Raw genomic sequence first — 17791 nt, 5'->3', positions numbered from 1 at the left:
CTCCCTGATGGGACGCCTCCCGTTGACCCGCTTCATCACGTGGCCTGCTGTCTGCGATGCCTCCATCACCCCCCATCTGCTGGAAAAAGGATTTGGCAGTGAGGGGAGCAGGAACTCCCAGATTGGACTCAATTAAAGCAGATGACTGGAGCTGTAATAGAGGCAATCTATTCAGGCTCTGATTTCTGTCCATTCTGGCTCATTTCAGAAACAGCTCATGAGGCTGGCAGAGCTGAAACGATCGTGTGATGTGGCTCAGACCCAATCAAACATCCCGGGCACAAGAGCAGGTGACAGCGGCTGCATCCAGCATTCCCGACTTCACTGGCGACTGAAAGAAAATGTTCCTACGGGAGCTGTGTTTGCAATACAGCGTAGCTCTGGTTGGTTGGACAGTAAGAAGAATCCCGTCTTGCTTATTCAGCACAAGGTCGAGGGGGGTGGAGCCTAACCCAACACACAAGGGGGCGAGGGGCAGAGAACACCTGGACAGGTCTAACACAGGCAGGCAGCTAATTAGGCTAACCCCACTGTGGGAGCAAGCCCGAGTACCCGGGCGGATTCAAACCCACGACTTTCTCGATGTGAGGACACAGTGCCGGCCCCGCGCCATCCATCAATATGTAGCGGTCGCTCGTTTATCGCGGGAGTTATGTTCTAAAAATAACCCGCGACAGGTGAAACCCATGAACTTTATTTTTTACAGTCATTATGGATGTTTTAAGGCTGTAAAACCCGTCACAGCATGCTTTACACACTCAGACACGCATGAACGTTTTCACTTTTCTCTCGTTTAAACTCTCAAAGTTCAAACCTTTGTAGAAAAATAAGTCCAGTATTATAGGATGAAACCAAACATTGTTGCGTTTCTTTGGGAGGAAACTTACACACATACAGTGCAGCACTGCTAGGGTCTAAGATTGATGTAAATTTGACAAGCTGAACGCACTCTGCACTGTACAGGAGACACGGCATGAGATTGATTGACAATGGTCTACAGCCAATCAGGACGCAGAACACAATGTGCTGTAAAAAAAGAAAAAAGAAAAATTGCACAAAAAAAAATCTGCGTTATAATGAGGGAGCACTTTCATCGACAAGAAGACCCATGGTGGAAATAAGGTTGGAACGTGTACACGTGCAAACATGCAGGTGTGCCCTCGTGACGGCGACTTACAGTCTCACGTGTTACCTGGCCGTTACGATGTCTACCATCCACCTACACCAGGGGTCGGCAACCTTTTTGATGATGAGTGCTGTCTAAAATTTCCTCAGAAGTCAATGTGCCGTATGTTTGCATTAGCAATAAATAATATAACAGTTACACACTTATATGTGTTCACAGATGTTGGCAGCTGTCAGCGAATAGTAATCAGCTATTTTGAAACAAAAAAAGACTTTTTATCCATAACAGCAAATGAAGTGTACAACAGAAAATACAAATGCTGTTTATGGTCTCCTCACAACAATGTAAACAGACGCTACTGTGACAGTGATGTACAGTCTTGTTGGTATATGTATGATTTCTATACATTTTACGTCAGATAAAAACTTTGGTTGTAAGATTTAGAAAATTATTTAATAAAAGCTAAATATTTTAAATGTGAATAAGAAAGAAAAGTATTTCTTTGTGCCCCCCTCTCCCTGTTAATGCCCTACCTGCCCCCTGGCAACACTTTGCTAGACCCGCCCCTGCACAGTTACCAGCTGTCAGCTGCTTAGAAAAGGATCCTGGTGTTATTTATCTCTCAGAAACAGCTCATAACTTCAACTCATTCCTGTCACCTAAAAGGTAAACCTGTTTCTCCATCACCTGTTCAGCTCTGATGATCCAGTAAGGACATCTCCTGGTTTCATCTTCATGTTTCCCTCTCACCACATATCCAAACCGACATCATGACCAGCAGCTTTACAGCTGTGGCTCCAGCAAACATCAGCTGATACTAGAAATTAATATTAAATAAATTCTAACAACAGCTGATCAAGCTTAAACGTGCTGCTGTTGTTTACCGTGACATCCGCTGGTTTCCTCTTTCTGGCGCAAAGTGAGCGCGTGCCCAGGGTTGCCGACCCCTGACCTACACAGTAGTGATAGGGTTTCGGCTCTTCAGGTTGTTTTGTTGCTTTAATTTATTTATTATTAACAATAATATAAAATTATGCACAAAAGGAATTACTAATGTAAAAGAAAAAGTGGTTTTATTAATATATGTTTATATAAAAATATACACGGTGGCCCCTAGAGACAAAACACGTTTCTAGCGTTAACTGAACTTCAAAACAGCTACTGAAGATATGCGTAGCCTAATTTAGAGTTTAGAAATGTGTTAGACAGGATGTAGAATTATTGTAGAGACTCTGACACTGCCCTGGATGTAATAAAGGCCTGAGTGTGTCATAAACTTAGGAGTAGATTTCTAGGAGACCCTCCCCCAGTTTGAACTGTGAAAGTGAGACAAAGAGAGGTTAATGTTGAGTGGAAATTCCTCAGGGCATGCCTGGGTGGGAGTCTCAAAGTTTGTAACTGAATAACTTCGGTTTGGAAGGGAGATGGACTTTTATGACCCTCAGGAAGGCGCGTACATAGAGATATACGCACATATAGGGCTGCTCAATTAATCGAATTTTAATCACGATTACGATCTGGGCTTTCAACGATCATTAAAAATGACTGAGCCGATTATTAGCCCCTCCCTCATTTATCCGCGACACCTTAAAGGCCGGTCCGTGAAAATATTGTCGGGCATAAACCGGTCCGTGGCGCAAAAAAGGTTGGAGACCGCTGATTAAGAGGACCCGAGGGAAGCTCGGAAAGCTAAGCAGAAGTTATTTGGAGAGGAGAGTGACTGCCGTTGGTTGAAAAGAGAGGTAAAAAAACTTCAGTGGTGTTGCACACTATGTTATATTATTTTTTTAAAGTCATTGTTAACCCTTTAAAGCCGGTCAGAGCAGCACGCTCCGTGTTGTGTAACTATTTTTAAATCCCTGTAGAACCAGAACCGTGTAAGCTAGCGCAATAATTTGTTTTGCATATGAAACCGGAGGAGTTGTTCTTACATCTGATGCCATCAGCTTGTCCTCGGTCACGGTTTCGTTTCACATATAGCTTTGCAAAAATTGCATAAAAAGCGCTTGCAGGAACAAAAACATAATATTCCAGAAACACGCTTTGCCGTTCCTATCAGCTGTTCTTAACACTTCCCACAGTGAAACAGACGTCGTCTCATGTCCGCCATTTCCTGGCCGAAACCGGAAGTGACGTCATTTTCGCGGAAATTGTAGTTTTTTACTTGTAGGCCTTAAAAGCCTGTACTGGTCATGTTTGACCTTTCTGAATAGTTGCTGGGATGCTTAGAACTCGAATTGCACTGCTGGAAATAGTTTATTTTGATGCACCTGCTGTTTTCTTTGCAAATTTGCATCATAGGATTGTTTTTTTGTTTTTCCTGCAGTATATAAAAATTGGTGTATCTCCAAAATAAAACTATGAAGACACTCAAAATAAATTTCCTGTTGTTGTAAACAATTTTTTGCAACTTTTTTTTGTATTTAAAGTTTTGAGGGATAAGCCTCTTAAATTTCTCCAAGTAGAAATATATGTAAAAAACAAAAAACAAAAACGATTTTCAATTTTTTTGTAGTTTATTGCACTTTTTTGCAATTAATGTAGTTACTATGGACTTAATGCATACATATTATTAAAATATGGGCTATAACAGTTGTATAGCAAATTGAAATGCTCCCACAAACGGCACTACAACATGTAAAAAAAATAATATAAGCTCTGGCGGACTTGGTTCTATAGTAGGTCTTAAAGGGTTAAATAAATATCGTCAAATAATCGCGATCTCAATTTCAGTGAAAATAATCGTGATTATCATTTTTGCCATAATCGAGCAGCCCTACGCACATAGTGCTTTAACTGTTACGCACACACGCCCATTCACTTACGTGCACTCACATAGACACACGGGTACGCGCACACACAGGCATTCACGTGCTCGTGCACATAGGCACAGACACAGAGTTTGCAGCACACCGTGGGGGTTGTATGATACAGTCTGTAACAGCCGTTATGGTGTGGTGTCCCTTTAAGACACCCAAGTCGAGGGTTGATGGTGTCATCAGTGTGTGCCACTGGTCTCTCTGCTCTCTCTCTCTGTGATGGTGAGGACACGTGCCTTCACGCTCGTGCTTAACGAGGGACGGACTTATGTTTTCTTTTCCAGACCCTTTTTTTGTTTTGTTTGCAACGCTTGGGTTGTATGAACGCTGGGCATTTTGTTGTTGAGCCGCAGCCGTTCAGCCGGGCTTTTATATGGTTGCTGAAGAATGCGTATTAAAGAACCACCGTGGATTACTGATACCAGTGTGGGTGTGTATCCTTCCGCCTAGCCTGCTAGGTGTTTTGCCGCCTCTTCTCAACCACACAACACAACCCGACGTTACAAAATGGCGCCCGAACATCTTCTCTTGGACCTCAGTATGCAGTATCTTCGAGCAGCGGATGATTGATACACTGAAAGGTACATAGCGGCAAAGTAGAGCTAGTAGTAGCCTGCCATACTTCGCGGAGACAGACCAGGCTGGCCTCGACGCGGACGTCCGATTCGCTGGATCACGGAAGTGTGTTTCTACGGCAACGAGTGGAGCCGCCGCAGCGCTGTTTTCGGGATGTATTATCGTCATCTGCCGAACGCCTTTACTGCGACATTTTTGGATTAACGTGGATTCACGCTACTTGGACGCGAGATGGATGCCGTTTCTTCATAGTTTCTGACGTACATGTAAGCGGAGTAAAGCGCACCGGATTTTTTTTTTTCTTCCTCGCCAGCTGAGCTCACGCTGCAGACTTTGCTTCGTTCGTACGGTCTCTGCAAGTGGGAACTTTTCCACGGGACAAACCTCTATACCGCGTCAGGACTGGACAAGTCTGGTGTCCTCTGGAAAATCGCCGAACTGATGTAGTGAGTGTATTTAAAAAAAAAAAAAGAACGCTGTCTATATTTCAAACTGATTTGCTATTGATTCTCACTGGCTTAACTGTCCTTATTGAAATGCTGTTTTAAGTGCATCTGACTTGAAAAGGTGTTGCTCATACTCAGTTACTCGTAAGTTTGGATCTATTTTACACCTAAATGCTTTTGATCCAGGGTGTTTGCTCCTTCCACCTCCACGTTTCAAAGTCAGATAAGACATGTGTAGCTAAACTTCAGAATTCACATGTTTCATATACTTTTGTGTGACCAGAACTGAAGTTGATTTCTGCTTAACTGCTACCTTGTATAGATTTGGGTCTTTGATAAGTGTGTATTATGGCTACTCATCCTGACTTGAATGACATGTGTGATGATATAGACTTTATGTTACACCCCAACCGACTTACTGCCAGACATAGTACTGCTGACCTTGGGCATAAAGTGCAAAGTCTGCAAGCAGAGGTTGATATGCTTCAGCAGTGTCTTCATGACTCTTTGGACCTCCAGAGGAATATTCTGGAGCAGTGGACTCAACAAAAACGACCAGTCCCAAAAGTGCCAGCTGCCCAGATTACTCACCCTTTTCCTCAGGCCTCCTCTACCCCATATGTACCAGGCCTGCCAACCAGGGAAACGCAGCAATCTATCTCAACACCTGGCCCCACGCAGCCCGCCAGAGCCTTGTCCCAATCCCACTCAGATTCACTGGAGCTAATTAATACAACCAGAGTCCTTGCTGCGGCATTGCACCAAGCTAAATTGGAGCCCAAGGTGTTCGCTAATGATGGCAGCCTTCACCCAGAAGAATGGCTGCAGTCTGTTGCTGCTTATAAAACCTCCTTAGACCTAACAGACGCCCAAATCCTCAGAGAGCTGCCACACTTCCTAGCTAAGGAACCAAGAAAGTGGTCTAATGTGCTCATTCCTCACGTATCTACATGGGCTAAGTTTTGTGAACTTTTCAGAACCGTCTTCTTGCCTGCTGACAACCAGGAGCAGATTTTGAGAGGCATCCTGGACTGTTTCCAGCACCCCGAAGAGCCTCTGCCAACGTTTGTTGCCCACATGCTCAGTGAATTTAGGAGACTGAGGAACCCACCATCTGAACTGGAGCAAATTGAGCTCATCTGTAACCACGCAGTGGCGAAGTACAGAGTGGCACTGTTCGGAACGCCTGTAAAGTCAGTAATTGATCTAGTGCTGCGTGCCCACGAGCTGCATTCTGTTCTTGGCACTAACCTTTCACGGCCCTCCCGAGCTCAGCCGAAAAACAGAACTGAGGGAGGACCCCGCTGTTTCAAATGTGCCATGCCTGGTGTTACCTCTCGTACGTGCCCTAACTGTTCCACTGATTTTCAGGGAGCTCGACACTCTCCCAGGATGGCTCCGGAGCTTCCCCAAACGCTGTCTCCTGACCAACATCCAGTAACTCAGCCTGCGGATCCAGATGAAACTGGCGGGGTCAGGGAGACGAGAGCAACGGGCAGGAGGCCGGGAAACTTCAGGGGGGGGAGAGTGTTTCACAGGGGCAACCCTCCCCCCAACCAATAACTCAGCCCTCATCGTCTTTGTCAAATCAAAGTGTGCCACCAGTGCTCAATCACGTTGAAGATGGAACTTCGCAAGCATCGTGGAACACCCCTCTCAGAGTTAAAGTGAACTTTAATGGGGCGGCTCTGGATGCCACACTAGATACAGGGGCATCTCTTTCAGCAGTAAATGCAGACCTATTATCTGAGAGACACCGAAACCAGTCATTAGAGAATCCGTGGGATTCTCCTCCAATAAGACTGGCCAATGGCACCAACTGCAGTCCATTAGGAATAACCTGGCTGACCATTGGATTTATGGGCAAGCGAGTCTATCAGCGGTTTGTGATAGTGCAGGACCTGTCATCCCCCTTTGTTCTTGGGATGGACTTCATGACTCGCACTTCACTGACAATACATGTCCCAACAAGAACTGTAATTATGGATGATAATCCCCCATGTCTTGATGAACTCTGTGAAAATGGCTTTGTGGAAGCTGATCTTGAGTGTGGAACTATGACCCTGCAGAACACCCCGCAACTCCATGATAAGGCTGGAGAAGCTAACTTGGATTCTGAGGAACGGGAAGAACTGTTGGAGTTGTTAAATAGTTTTGGTGACCTGTTTGATGGCCACCTTGGTCGCACTTCTCTGGCAGAACATGTCATTGTAACTGGGGATGCAAAGCCTGTTAACTTACCACCATACCGCACCTCACCAGCTAAAAAGCAAATCATAGAAGAGCAAGTGGAAAAAATGCTACAGGATAACATCATCGAACCTGCATCAGGACCATGGGCAGCCCCCGTGGTCATTGTGAACAAACCCCCCCGCGAACCACGGTTCTGTGTTGACTTCCGTGGTCTGAATCAGCTGACCGTGAAGGATTCTTACCCACTCCCGCGAGTGGATGAATCACTGGACTTTCTGTCGAGAGGGAAGTTTCTCACAACACTAGACCTCGCTCGAGGTTACTGGCAGGTCCCCATTGCTGAAGAAGCTAAACCAAAGACTGCTTTTATCACGCACTGTGGCCTGTTTCAGTTCAGAGTCCTTCCTTTCGGCCTGTGTAACGCCCCTGCGACTTTTCAGCGGCTTATGAACAATGTTCTAGCTGGCCTGATTTATAAGTCCTGCGCGGTGTATCTAGATGACATTGTTGTCGCATCACCGACCTTTGAGCAACACCTGCTTGACTTAAAAGAGGTCCTTGGTAGGCTTCAGTCCGCTGGCCTCTCTTTAAAGCTGAGCAAATGCCAATTCTGCCTTTCAGAACTCACCTTCCTTGGTTATCGGGTTACGCCGGCTGGCATTCATCCTGACCCTGACAAGGTGAGAGCTGTGACTGACTTCAGAGTGCCGACCACAACAAAGCAGGTGCGACAGTTCCTTGGCCTGACTGGCTACTATCGCCGCTTTGTGCAGGACTATGCCCGCCATGCAGAGCCACTCTTCGCCCTCACTAAAAAGGACGTACAGTTTCACTGGGATGACAAGTGCCAGGCAGCTGTGGACTTTCTGAAACATTCAATAACCTCAGCGCCGGTCCTCAGGTTCCCAGATTTTTCGCGTCCATTCTTCATTCACACTGATGCATGCGATGCTGGTCTTAGGGCAGCATTAATGCAAAAAGATGAGGATGACAAAGACGTTGCTGTAGCATTTGCTAGCCGGGCTATGCACAAATCGGAAAAGCCCTACTCAACTCCAGAGAAGGAGTGTCTGGCCGTGATCTGGGCCTTGGAACATTTCCGACCCTATGTCGAAGGCTTGCACGTAACCATTTACACCGACCACAGCAGCCTCAAGTGGTTGATGTCTCGACCGAATCCCTCTGGCAGGCTTGCTCGGTGGTCTCTGCGCCTTCAAGACTTTGACTTCAGCATCATCCACAAACCTGGAGAACGTAATAAGGTGCCCGATGCCCTTTCCCGTAATCCTCTACCAGATGTGGATGCCCCCATTGATCTTCTCCCTCCCTATGCCGTGATTGGGAGCATGGACCTTCGTGCTCTACCTTCTGTGATTGTTTCGGACCGCCTGCATGTTCGTCAGCTGCAGCTTGAGGACCCAGTCACAGGCCCGTTTCTCAATCAACTGGAAACTGACCAACAAACGGGGGAGAATAATCAAGATCTGGAACAGTACGTTGTCCATGACAGTCTCCTCTATTTCCTCGACCCAAAGACAAAGTGTGGTCTCCACCCACTCAAGCAGCTTAAACTGTTTGCTCCTACTGCCCTCCGTGGTTATCTGCTCAAATATTACCACGATCATCCCACAGCTGGACACCTGGGCATTGCAAAAACGCTGGCACGCTTGCGTCTCAGATTCTTCTGGCCACACATGAACTCTGACGTGAAAAAGTATGTGGTCTCATGTTGTTTGTGTCAAACCACTAAGCCGAGTCAAAGAAAAACAGCAGGCCTTATGGTCCCTATCCAGCCACAAAGACCATGGGAGTACGCAGGGGTGGACTATGTTGGCCCACTGCCCCGCACACAAAGGGGGAATGCTTATATCCTTGTTTTTGTGGACTATTTCTCAAAATGGGTCGAGGTGAGTGCTGTGAGAGAAGCCACTGCTCAAGTTGCTGCGAACAAGTTCATTACTGACATTTTTGCCCGACATGGTTCTCCCTCACACCTTATTTCTGATAGGGGAACGCCTTTCGTCAGTGAACTCTTTGAGCATGTTTTGTTGACTCTTGGGACTGAACACAGACTAACAACTGCATACCATCCTCAAACGAATGCAACTGAGCGTGTAAATCGCACTTTGAAAACGGCCATTCGAGCCTATGTTGGGGATAAACACACCTCTTGGGACAAGTATCTTCCCCAGATCTGTTTTGCACTGCGCACTGCGCCTCACGAGAGCACAGGCCTGAGTCCGTCCATGATGCTGTATGGGCGAGAGTTGGACACGCCCTTGGACCTTGTCACTCAACCCTCCTGGGAGGGACTGAGCGACCCGGAAACATCCCACTCAGATGACCTGAGAGCTTCGCTTCGGGATGCTCACGAACATGCTCGCTTGGTGCTCGGAGAGAGTCATGAAAGGCAAAAGCGCTACTATGATCTGAGACGTCGCACGGTTTCTTATGAAGTTGGGGACCTCGTCAGGGTAAAGTCACACCCAAAATCAGATGCATCGTCCAACTTCTCTGCTAAGTTGGCCCCGCTTTACACGGGTCCCTACCGCATCTCCAAGAGGATGTCGGATGTGAATTACTCTCTCACCACAGTGGACACTGGGGAGAGAGTGGGAGTTTTTCATGTTGCGAACATGCAACCATTCCATACCTGGGACTCAGCTTTGTCTAGCCAGCGTGCGAAGCTAAATGCTACAGCAGCTTTGGATCTCAGTGTCCCGGACAGCAGTTTGCCTCCTGCTCTTTCAGTCCCGGGCCGCATTGACTGTGACGCGGTTGACGCAACTCCCGCGGTCTTTAGCAACGCCCCTGCTGAGACTGACTTTGACTGTGCTGACGCTGCCCCGCTTGTCGTGGACCAGAACTCTTTCCAAGAGACTGCTGATGTTGCTCTGGAGACAGAGGTTAACAGTTCACCTCCTGCTGCCGATGGGTGTGCTGTTAGAGGTTCTTATGACCTCAGACCAAGACGAGTTCCTAGGGTCACCGCTGACTGGTCGGTCAATAGGTGGACCAACCCTTTTCATACTGACAGATTTAACATAAAGTGACCTTGTTTGCTTTCTGATGTGTTTCATGTGGTCTGCTGTTGTCACAGGACCGTTGTTTGAGTTTTCTACGATTCATGTTGGCACTGTTTTCATGTTGTGGTGATATGTTCATGCTTACTGTTGTAATTTTTGGGAAAACGGTGGAAACGCAATGTAACAATAAGAGGGAATTTCATTCTGTCATTGTCCTGGCTGTCCTAAGTTTATTTTCTTTCTTTAACATTTGTTTAAATGGACATTCACCATGTGGGACACTGTCATGTATGCCAGTTTGTCAATATTGCACTGTACATTTCCCTGTTTTGGTTTTAACTTCTTATCCTGCTGACCATGTATGGAGGCTGGTTAAGTCTGGACTGTACCAATGCTGTACAGGTGTGTAACAATTCCTCCACGACCTGCTTACTACCTAAAGTAGCTATGTGTGGTGAAAGGGGGTAGCGGGAGGAGGGTCACCTGGGTCCGGCTGAGGGCAGCCTTTGTTTAACCGGGGGGGAATATGTAACAGCCGTTATGGTGTGGTGTCCCTTTAAGACACCCAAGTCGAGGGTTGATGGTGTCATCAGTGTGTGCCACTGGTCTCTCTGCTCTCTCTCTCTGTGATGGTGAGGACACGTGCCTTCACGCTCGTGCTTAACGAGGGACGGACTTATGTTTTCTTTTCCAGACCCTTTTTTTGTTTTGTTTGCAACGCTTGGGTTGTATGAACGCTGGGCATTTTGTTGTTGAGCCGCAGCCGTTCAGCCGGGCTTTTATATGGTTGCTGAAGAATGCGTATTAAAGAACCACCGTGGATTACTGATACCAGTGTGGGTGTGTATCCTTCCGCCTAGCCTGCTAGGTGTTTTGCCGCCTCTTCTCAACCACACAACACAACCCGACGTTACAAGTCGCTCCTACAAAACTGTGTTTCACAGACAAAGGAGTGAAGATTTTGCAGAGGGGCACCGGCCTGGCAAGTCTTCCCTTCTAGAAGATGCATGCTTAAATGAGATGAATAAAGGTTTTGTGAAATGACTACTGAGTCCGGTGCATCTCTGGAAGCCTGAGGAATAAAAAGAACCGGGGTGAAACTGATTTCCCGACACTACCTAGATCACTTAAATTACACAATTGAAAGCATGTGTGTATTGTTTGTGTATTTATACACAAATGGTAAATGGCCTGTATTTATGCAGCCACGAGGTAACAAAAGCTCAACACTGCCCCCTAGCATCCTGGAGCACTTCTGTTGTGTTTTGGAGTTTGTACGTGCTTTGTCTCTAGGGTACCGTAAATATACTTTTATTTATTCACTCCACATAAAATGTAATAAATAAATCATATAATACAAAAAACAACTATTCACATTTCAACTTTTAACTATTTAAATTTTCAGCTTTTCCCTTTTAAACAAATTTAAAGTGAAACAACACAAAACACTGCAAACACAACACAATTAAATATAAATTAAACTATGAAAACAAACAGAAGATGCATATTCTCTGTCATATGGACCTGCATGAATAAACTTTCTGAATCCTTTATCATCTGCAACCAAGTTGTGGATGATTACTATACCTTTCTAATGTGACGTTGTTGTCCCTGGCTCTCTCTCCCTCCCGCTCTGTTCCTGTGCTACTGAGTGTAACTACCGCCCCTCCCCCTCTGCCCAGCATAAAGCACAAGGCTCACGTCGTTCACGTCAAAGATCCGACTCTAAGAGCCGTTTCGTTCGCGACCGACACATCACTACTACACAGTCACAGCGCTAGCTAGCATTAGCAAATCTGCCCGCTGTTGGCTCTGAAAATCGAGATGCTTCAAAAGTGAGTCAAGCTTATGCAGGAACACACGAAGCCATGGTGCAATTCACCACATGCACAAATAAAAGAAATCTAACCTCTGACCCTGAATAAATGTGTGCGATAGGAACTTTTAGGAACTTTAGCCTGTGCTAAACCTGGCTGAGACCCATGGAGGCAGATGTGTCAGCACGAGGAGGACATGAGACCATCCAGACTGAGGAGATACAAGTTTAACTTGAAGCTTGTTATCGTGTTGTATTTACACTTGTCTTGTTTTACAGGCGTCTGTATTTAGAGCCGTGTGCCGCTAGCAGCTCTAATATTAACGACGCCGCTTCCTCTCCTCGCAATCAGCCGGCGTCTGCTCAGCGACGGCGTCACACGATTGCAGTGAAACGCTGTGCCTCAGATTCAGAGAGCAGGGCAGTGATGATATATCGAGCACTAATGAATTGGGAGCAGCAGCAGACATAATCATAATAATAATAATAATAATAATAATAATAATAATGGATACTTTATTGATCCCCATGGGGAAATTACTTGTTTTTCTCTGCATTTGACCCATTCACTCAGTGAAGCAGTGGGCAGCCCACTAAGCAGGCGCCCGGGGAGCAGTGTGTAGGGACGGTACCTTGCTCAGGGGTACCTCAGGGTAGCCGTTAAGTGGATTCGAACCGCCGACCTTCCGATCATGGGGCGACCACTTTACCTACTGAGCTATCCCTGCCCCCCCCCTAAATTTGTAGTGTTCAGCGCTGGGGGGGGGAGAGCAGGGGTAAACACGATGGCTCTTCTTCTCTAATGTGTGTGCACAAGTCAACAGCTTGAGCAATTAAACAGATTACCATCTTCAAGTGTGCTCGCGAGCTATTTACACACACGCAGCTATGAGTGTGTGTGTTTACAAAGCACATAAAGCTGTTGACGCCTGCAGACACGATTGGATTGTGTATTCAGTTGCTTCGGGACTTCTGAGATTTAATTCCTGTTGGCTTGTGTGAGTTTGCACACCGACATGTGCGCACACAGACGTACTCACATCGTGCACTGATGTTGTAGACAGTCGGCTAAACATCGCCTGTTACGCTGTTGAAGAAATCGGTGTAAACTCAAACGCCACCACAAGGGAACAGTGAAGGGAACAAATGAGCCCAAACAAAGCAAACAAGGATACAAAATCCAGCATAAAAATGTGAAGCACAACAAACATCAAAGCCCCCAATCAAAGCTAACATCAATGAACTCGAATAGGAAACAAAGAGAGGAAGACGCAGCTGCAAGATTCAAATCTCAGCAGCAGGCCCGGGATCGCCTTCTCTGCTCTGTGACGACTAAAATATGTTCGCCCTGCTCAAGTTCAATCAAACAGCACCAACATAAATCATTTAAATAATTTCCCCCAGGGATCAATAAAGTATTCTGATTCTGATTCTGATTCATGACAAGGCGGCGTTTCAGGGAACGCCCCCTCAGCTCAATAAACCAGCCCGTGTGTGCAGCGGTGCTGATAGCTGATCTATCAGCACCGCTGCACTCGATAACAGACGCCTGGTGTTAGCGGGATACATTCACGGCGTCTCGGTTCACATTCTCCACTCCACACTGGAGCGGGAGGGCGGAGCTCCCCTCCGGATCGAGGCGATGGATCTGCCCGTCAGCCCGGCGCTGTGACAGCGTAAATCACGCCTGCAGGCCGTGAGCACAAATGTGCTCTCGCTCAACTTAATCCTTAAATAAACACTTAAGAAGCGCGAGCTCGGCCTCTCCGTGCACACATTAAACAGCTGACTGATCGTAGAGTCGATACACCGAAGCTCTCACAGCGGACCGGGTCAAACATGGAGGACAGAATGCTAATGAGCTGCAGAGGTACAGTGTCTGAGGGCAGGAGCTCCATCAGGAGAGACGAGGACGATTTCATGATAATGACGAATAAATGTTTGACAGTTCTCACACTGGAGCTGCTCACGCAGGCCTGACTGCTGCCGCTGCGCCTCCGAGCCACGCATGCTTTGCGGATCAGCGTGCTTCATGTGCACTGGTGCATGCCACAAAGCTGATGTCATGCACAGGAAAACAGGCCGCTAAACGCATGGCTGACTGAAACACACCTGAACACGCTCGGACGCTTCGTTGCAGAGCTGAGACAAACATGGTGTCCATAGTTCAACAGCAGCACATCATCACGTGTCCGAAACACTTCTGTGTACTGAGCGTGGACGCCGTGACCAATCAACACTTGGCTGCGTCTCGCTGCTGCATTGGTCATGTGATTTGGACGCGTGGGCTTCAGAGGGTTAACCTGCGCTTTTAGACTTTCTTAGTCCTCCTGCCTTCATATTTCACACAGGACTGAAATACATCGAACTAACAACGACTCTAAAACAGGAAACGTGCCCCTCGCTCCGCCTCCTCCTACACAATCCTCAGAGAACTCAATAATAATTAATAACAACAGTGTAATCGTCCCTGAAAGCGTCCTAACCCCTGAGACTGAGGTTCACCCAAAAATCTACAACCTGAGCAGGTTTCTGTCAGACTCACAGGAAGTGAAGGCGCTGCTTTAGATTCCAGTCAGGGACGCAGAGCCACCGATCCTCCCTCAGAGGCTGGAAAACTCGTATTTTTCAAGCAGCAGCAGGCGTCACCTTCTCCCCCAAACTGAATCACAGGAGGAGAAGAAACATGCCCTCCATCTGTGTCCCCGGCTCGGCTTTTATCTGCTCCCCCAGCTCTTCCTCTTCCTGCGCGATCTCTCGGGTCGCAGGAATATTTGCGGTCGCTCGGTCCCAAACTCACAGTTTGACTGAGTGGCCCGAGCCATCGCCGCCGCCAGCAGCAGAGCCTCACTGCCATGTCTGAATCCATCCAATCATCAGGCGGACGGAGCCGGGGCGAGACAGGAAGTGTCAACAGGTGCAAACGCTCGGCTGTTCAATTTGTAAAAGTTTGTGCGAGTCCACAGACGGCGCCTGGAAATAAACGGACCTTTAACATCGTCTAAAAAGCGCTTCTTTGGACGAAAGCAAACCGCCCGCGGCGCTTTGACGGCGCCTCCATTAATATTCACCTGATGGATCTGAGCACGCACGCGTCCCTGAAGGGTCAGCTGTCATTTCATCTGAACCTTCAGGGCCTGCACACGTTAAACTGGAGCTATGACCTCATTTACATCCTGGCGTCGCCGATGTGATGATGTTCTAGCACGTGTGCACCAGCTCGCTGCGTTTCCACCTGCTGCAGGTACAGGAGGCGTAACCAATCCAAGCTCTCGGTTCAAGCTCGGCGGTGAGGCAGGTGATCTCACAGCGTGCCAAGCAATGAGCACAGTTTCAACAATGGGCCTCTCTCCATGCTGTGTGAGCCGCAGACGCCGGGAACATGGGTTTGTTCTGTCTCAGACAGCCATCACAGCCGTGCCCAGAATGAGACACGCTTGTGCTGGTGTTAAACATTTGCACCTGTGCCTCTTCAGTTTCAGTTATTAGGACCTCCAGTAGCTCCGGCCATGTAGCTGCTGGTAAAAAGAAGGCTTCATGCGCTCTGAGCAAACCCGACTGTTCATACTGAACCTGATATTTTAATATCAAAGATCCCACGAGAATCCTCCACAAACACATCGAGTTTCTCTGCGACTGCGACTCACAGCGAGGTCGAGACTCCATCAGGAGAAGCACATGGCGACAGCGGAGAGAAAGAAGTTAAACTTTAACAGGAAGACTGAGTCTTCCTCTGTTCTCCACACAGAGGTGGGGTTTCTCTGCTCTGCGGTACGACGCTGAGCGGCTTCCTCAGTCTGGGTCTGTGCAGCTAACTCAGCTAGCTCTGCTGGAATGTCTTATTAAACCTGTTGTCTGCTTATTTGAAGCCTGCGGTGCTGACAGCTCCACTGTGCTGTGCTGCGATGCATTTTTTATGAGCCTTACAGGTGCTGTGGGTGTTTTATTATTTCATATGCTGCACGGAGGCAGAGAGCACAGGGTCCAGTGCCTGCTACGCAGAGAGAGCTGCAGTTCAAGTGAGGTTAGCGACTGAAGGTGCGACTTAGACCGCTGTTCCAGGGAAGCACGGGGAAAGGTTTCATCTCATTGGTCAGCAGGTTGCTGATTGACCCGTCGGACTAGTGTTTTGACAAAACGTCCTACTGTAGCACATTTATAGGTAGCGCGGATGTCTATCAACCCGGGACGAGCTGCCAGGTCAGCGAGGCTGAGCGCGCTCTGAGGCGCCCGAGGAAGGATTCGTTAAAAAAATGAATCCTTATTGAAACTGTAAACATTTTCTTTTGACCGACTTGATTCTGAAATTAAAATGAAACAAATAAATACAATTGATCAGCAACATTAACGACTCAAAAACCCAAACTCAGCCCTTCTCATATCTATGAAACACTTTAACCTACAAAGTCACAGTGAAGCCAGCGTCGGCACATTTCCTCGTCTTTGCTTTCAGGCAGTGTTGCCAACTCCTCAGTAAGGAAAATCGCTATTGGCTGTCCTAAATGTCGCTAGAAGTCGCTAAATGACGTCATCGCCTAATTTGCATAATTGGTCATGCTAATCTAATTGTAACCTACGTTGTTGGAGAGAGAAATAACATCGTGGAAGAGACAAAGTGAGTAAAAACGTCCTAAATGCATTTAGAGTTTATTTAGAGCTACAAATTAAATTTATTTTAGCAATTATTGTTTTTTAATGTCACAATTCCAACCCTGCTCCTTTACCCGGGCTTGGACTGGCAAAAGTGACCCGAAATAGGCACTCTGGTGGAGTTACTTTGTGTTTGTGTTTATAAGTAGTTTTAAACTTGATCCACAAAACAGCATAAGAGTAAAGGAAGACCTGACTGCATTACAGTCAGTGCGGGAGCAGCGGCTTCGCTCATGCGCGATTCATTTGCAGTTTGGATGCACAGGTGTGAACGTCTTCTGCCCTGATAGCAGTGGGGGGACTATCTGGAGGACTATCCTCCGCCTGTGAGCGCTTTGGCACGGGCGAGGTGCCCACGGCAGCACCGCTGCTTGTTAAGAGTAAAAGCGATACCCGCTTTCACGTCAAAAAGACGTCATAAATAAGTCTCCAATAACACCAGAAAAAGTCGCCAGATTAGTTGCTAGTCGCTTTTTAGAAAAAAGTCGCTAAGGGGGTCTGAAAACTCGCCTAATATAGCGACAAAGTCGCTAAGTTGTCAACACTGCTTTCAGGACACTTTCGTTTGTCCCGTTATCTCCGTCTCTTTTCGTCGCTGTTAAATATTTTTCCATTTCTTTTTCAGGTTTGTTTGCTGCACTTCATAACAACCCTGCCACCTACTGTAGTGGATGTGCAATTACACTTTATTCTACTCTGGCATAAAAAGCATGTTCCCCGGGGTCACACGTGCCTCCCCCCGGCATCGCACCACCCCACTGACTCCTCACGTCATGTGTACACGCTATCTCTGTACTCTGACATGTTTTGCTTTATTTGGGAGGTTTCTTGGTTTGAAGCAGTGACACAAACCGCTCTGTGGAAAAATGTGGCGTAAAAACTGTGATTTGGCTGTTCTGACACATCTCAGGTATTCATGCTTGAACCAGTGTGACCAGCATCAGAAGAAATAACCAGTCTCTGATGTCTGCGCTCACGCTCCACGTCTGTGAAGAACTTATTAAATCTCGTTCAGCCCTCGTCGTGCATTCAGTTTGTGATTGATGTCAAGAATAGAAGAGCGAAGGCGAGTTTACCAGATGAACCCGGTACAGGATGCTGATCCCCAGAGTCATGAAGGGTTTGGAGAAATCGATCAC

The 17791-nt window shown here is 47.1% G+C and overlaps 1 protein-coding gene across 1 annotated transcript in view; it reads right to left on the bottom strand.

The window, feature by feature from the left end:
- Positions 1-17791, bottom strand: part of LOC308384289 (glutamate receptor ionotropic, kainate 5-like) — a 77828-nt gene that overhangs the window by 16088 nt on the left and 43949 nt on the right. The window contains exon 12 of the mRNA XM_080862780.1: positions 17729-17791. This exon is cut by the window's right edge and continues 51 nt beyond it. Coding sequence (XP_080718906.1) covers positions 17729-17791 — 63 coding nt within the window. The remainder of the gene's footprint in view (positions 1-17728) is intronic.

Source organism: Rhamphochromis sp. 'chilingali' (genome assembly GCF_963969265.1).
Source record: "Rhamphochromis sp. 'chilingali' genome assembly, chromosome: 17".
Lineage (NCBI taxonomy): Eukaryota > Metazoa > Chordata > Actinopteri > Cichliformes > Cichlidae > Rhamphochromis > Rhamphochromis sp. 'chilingali'.
Note: the sequence above shows the minus strand (reverse complement) of the source record. Positions and strands in the feature narration are given on the sequence as shown.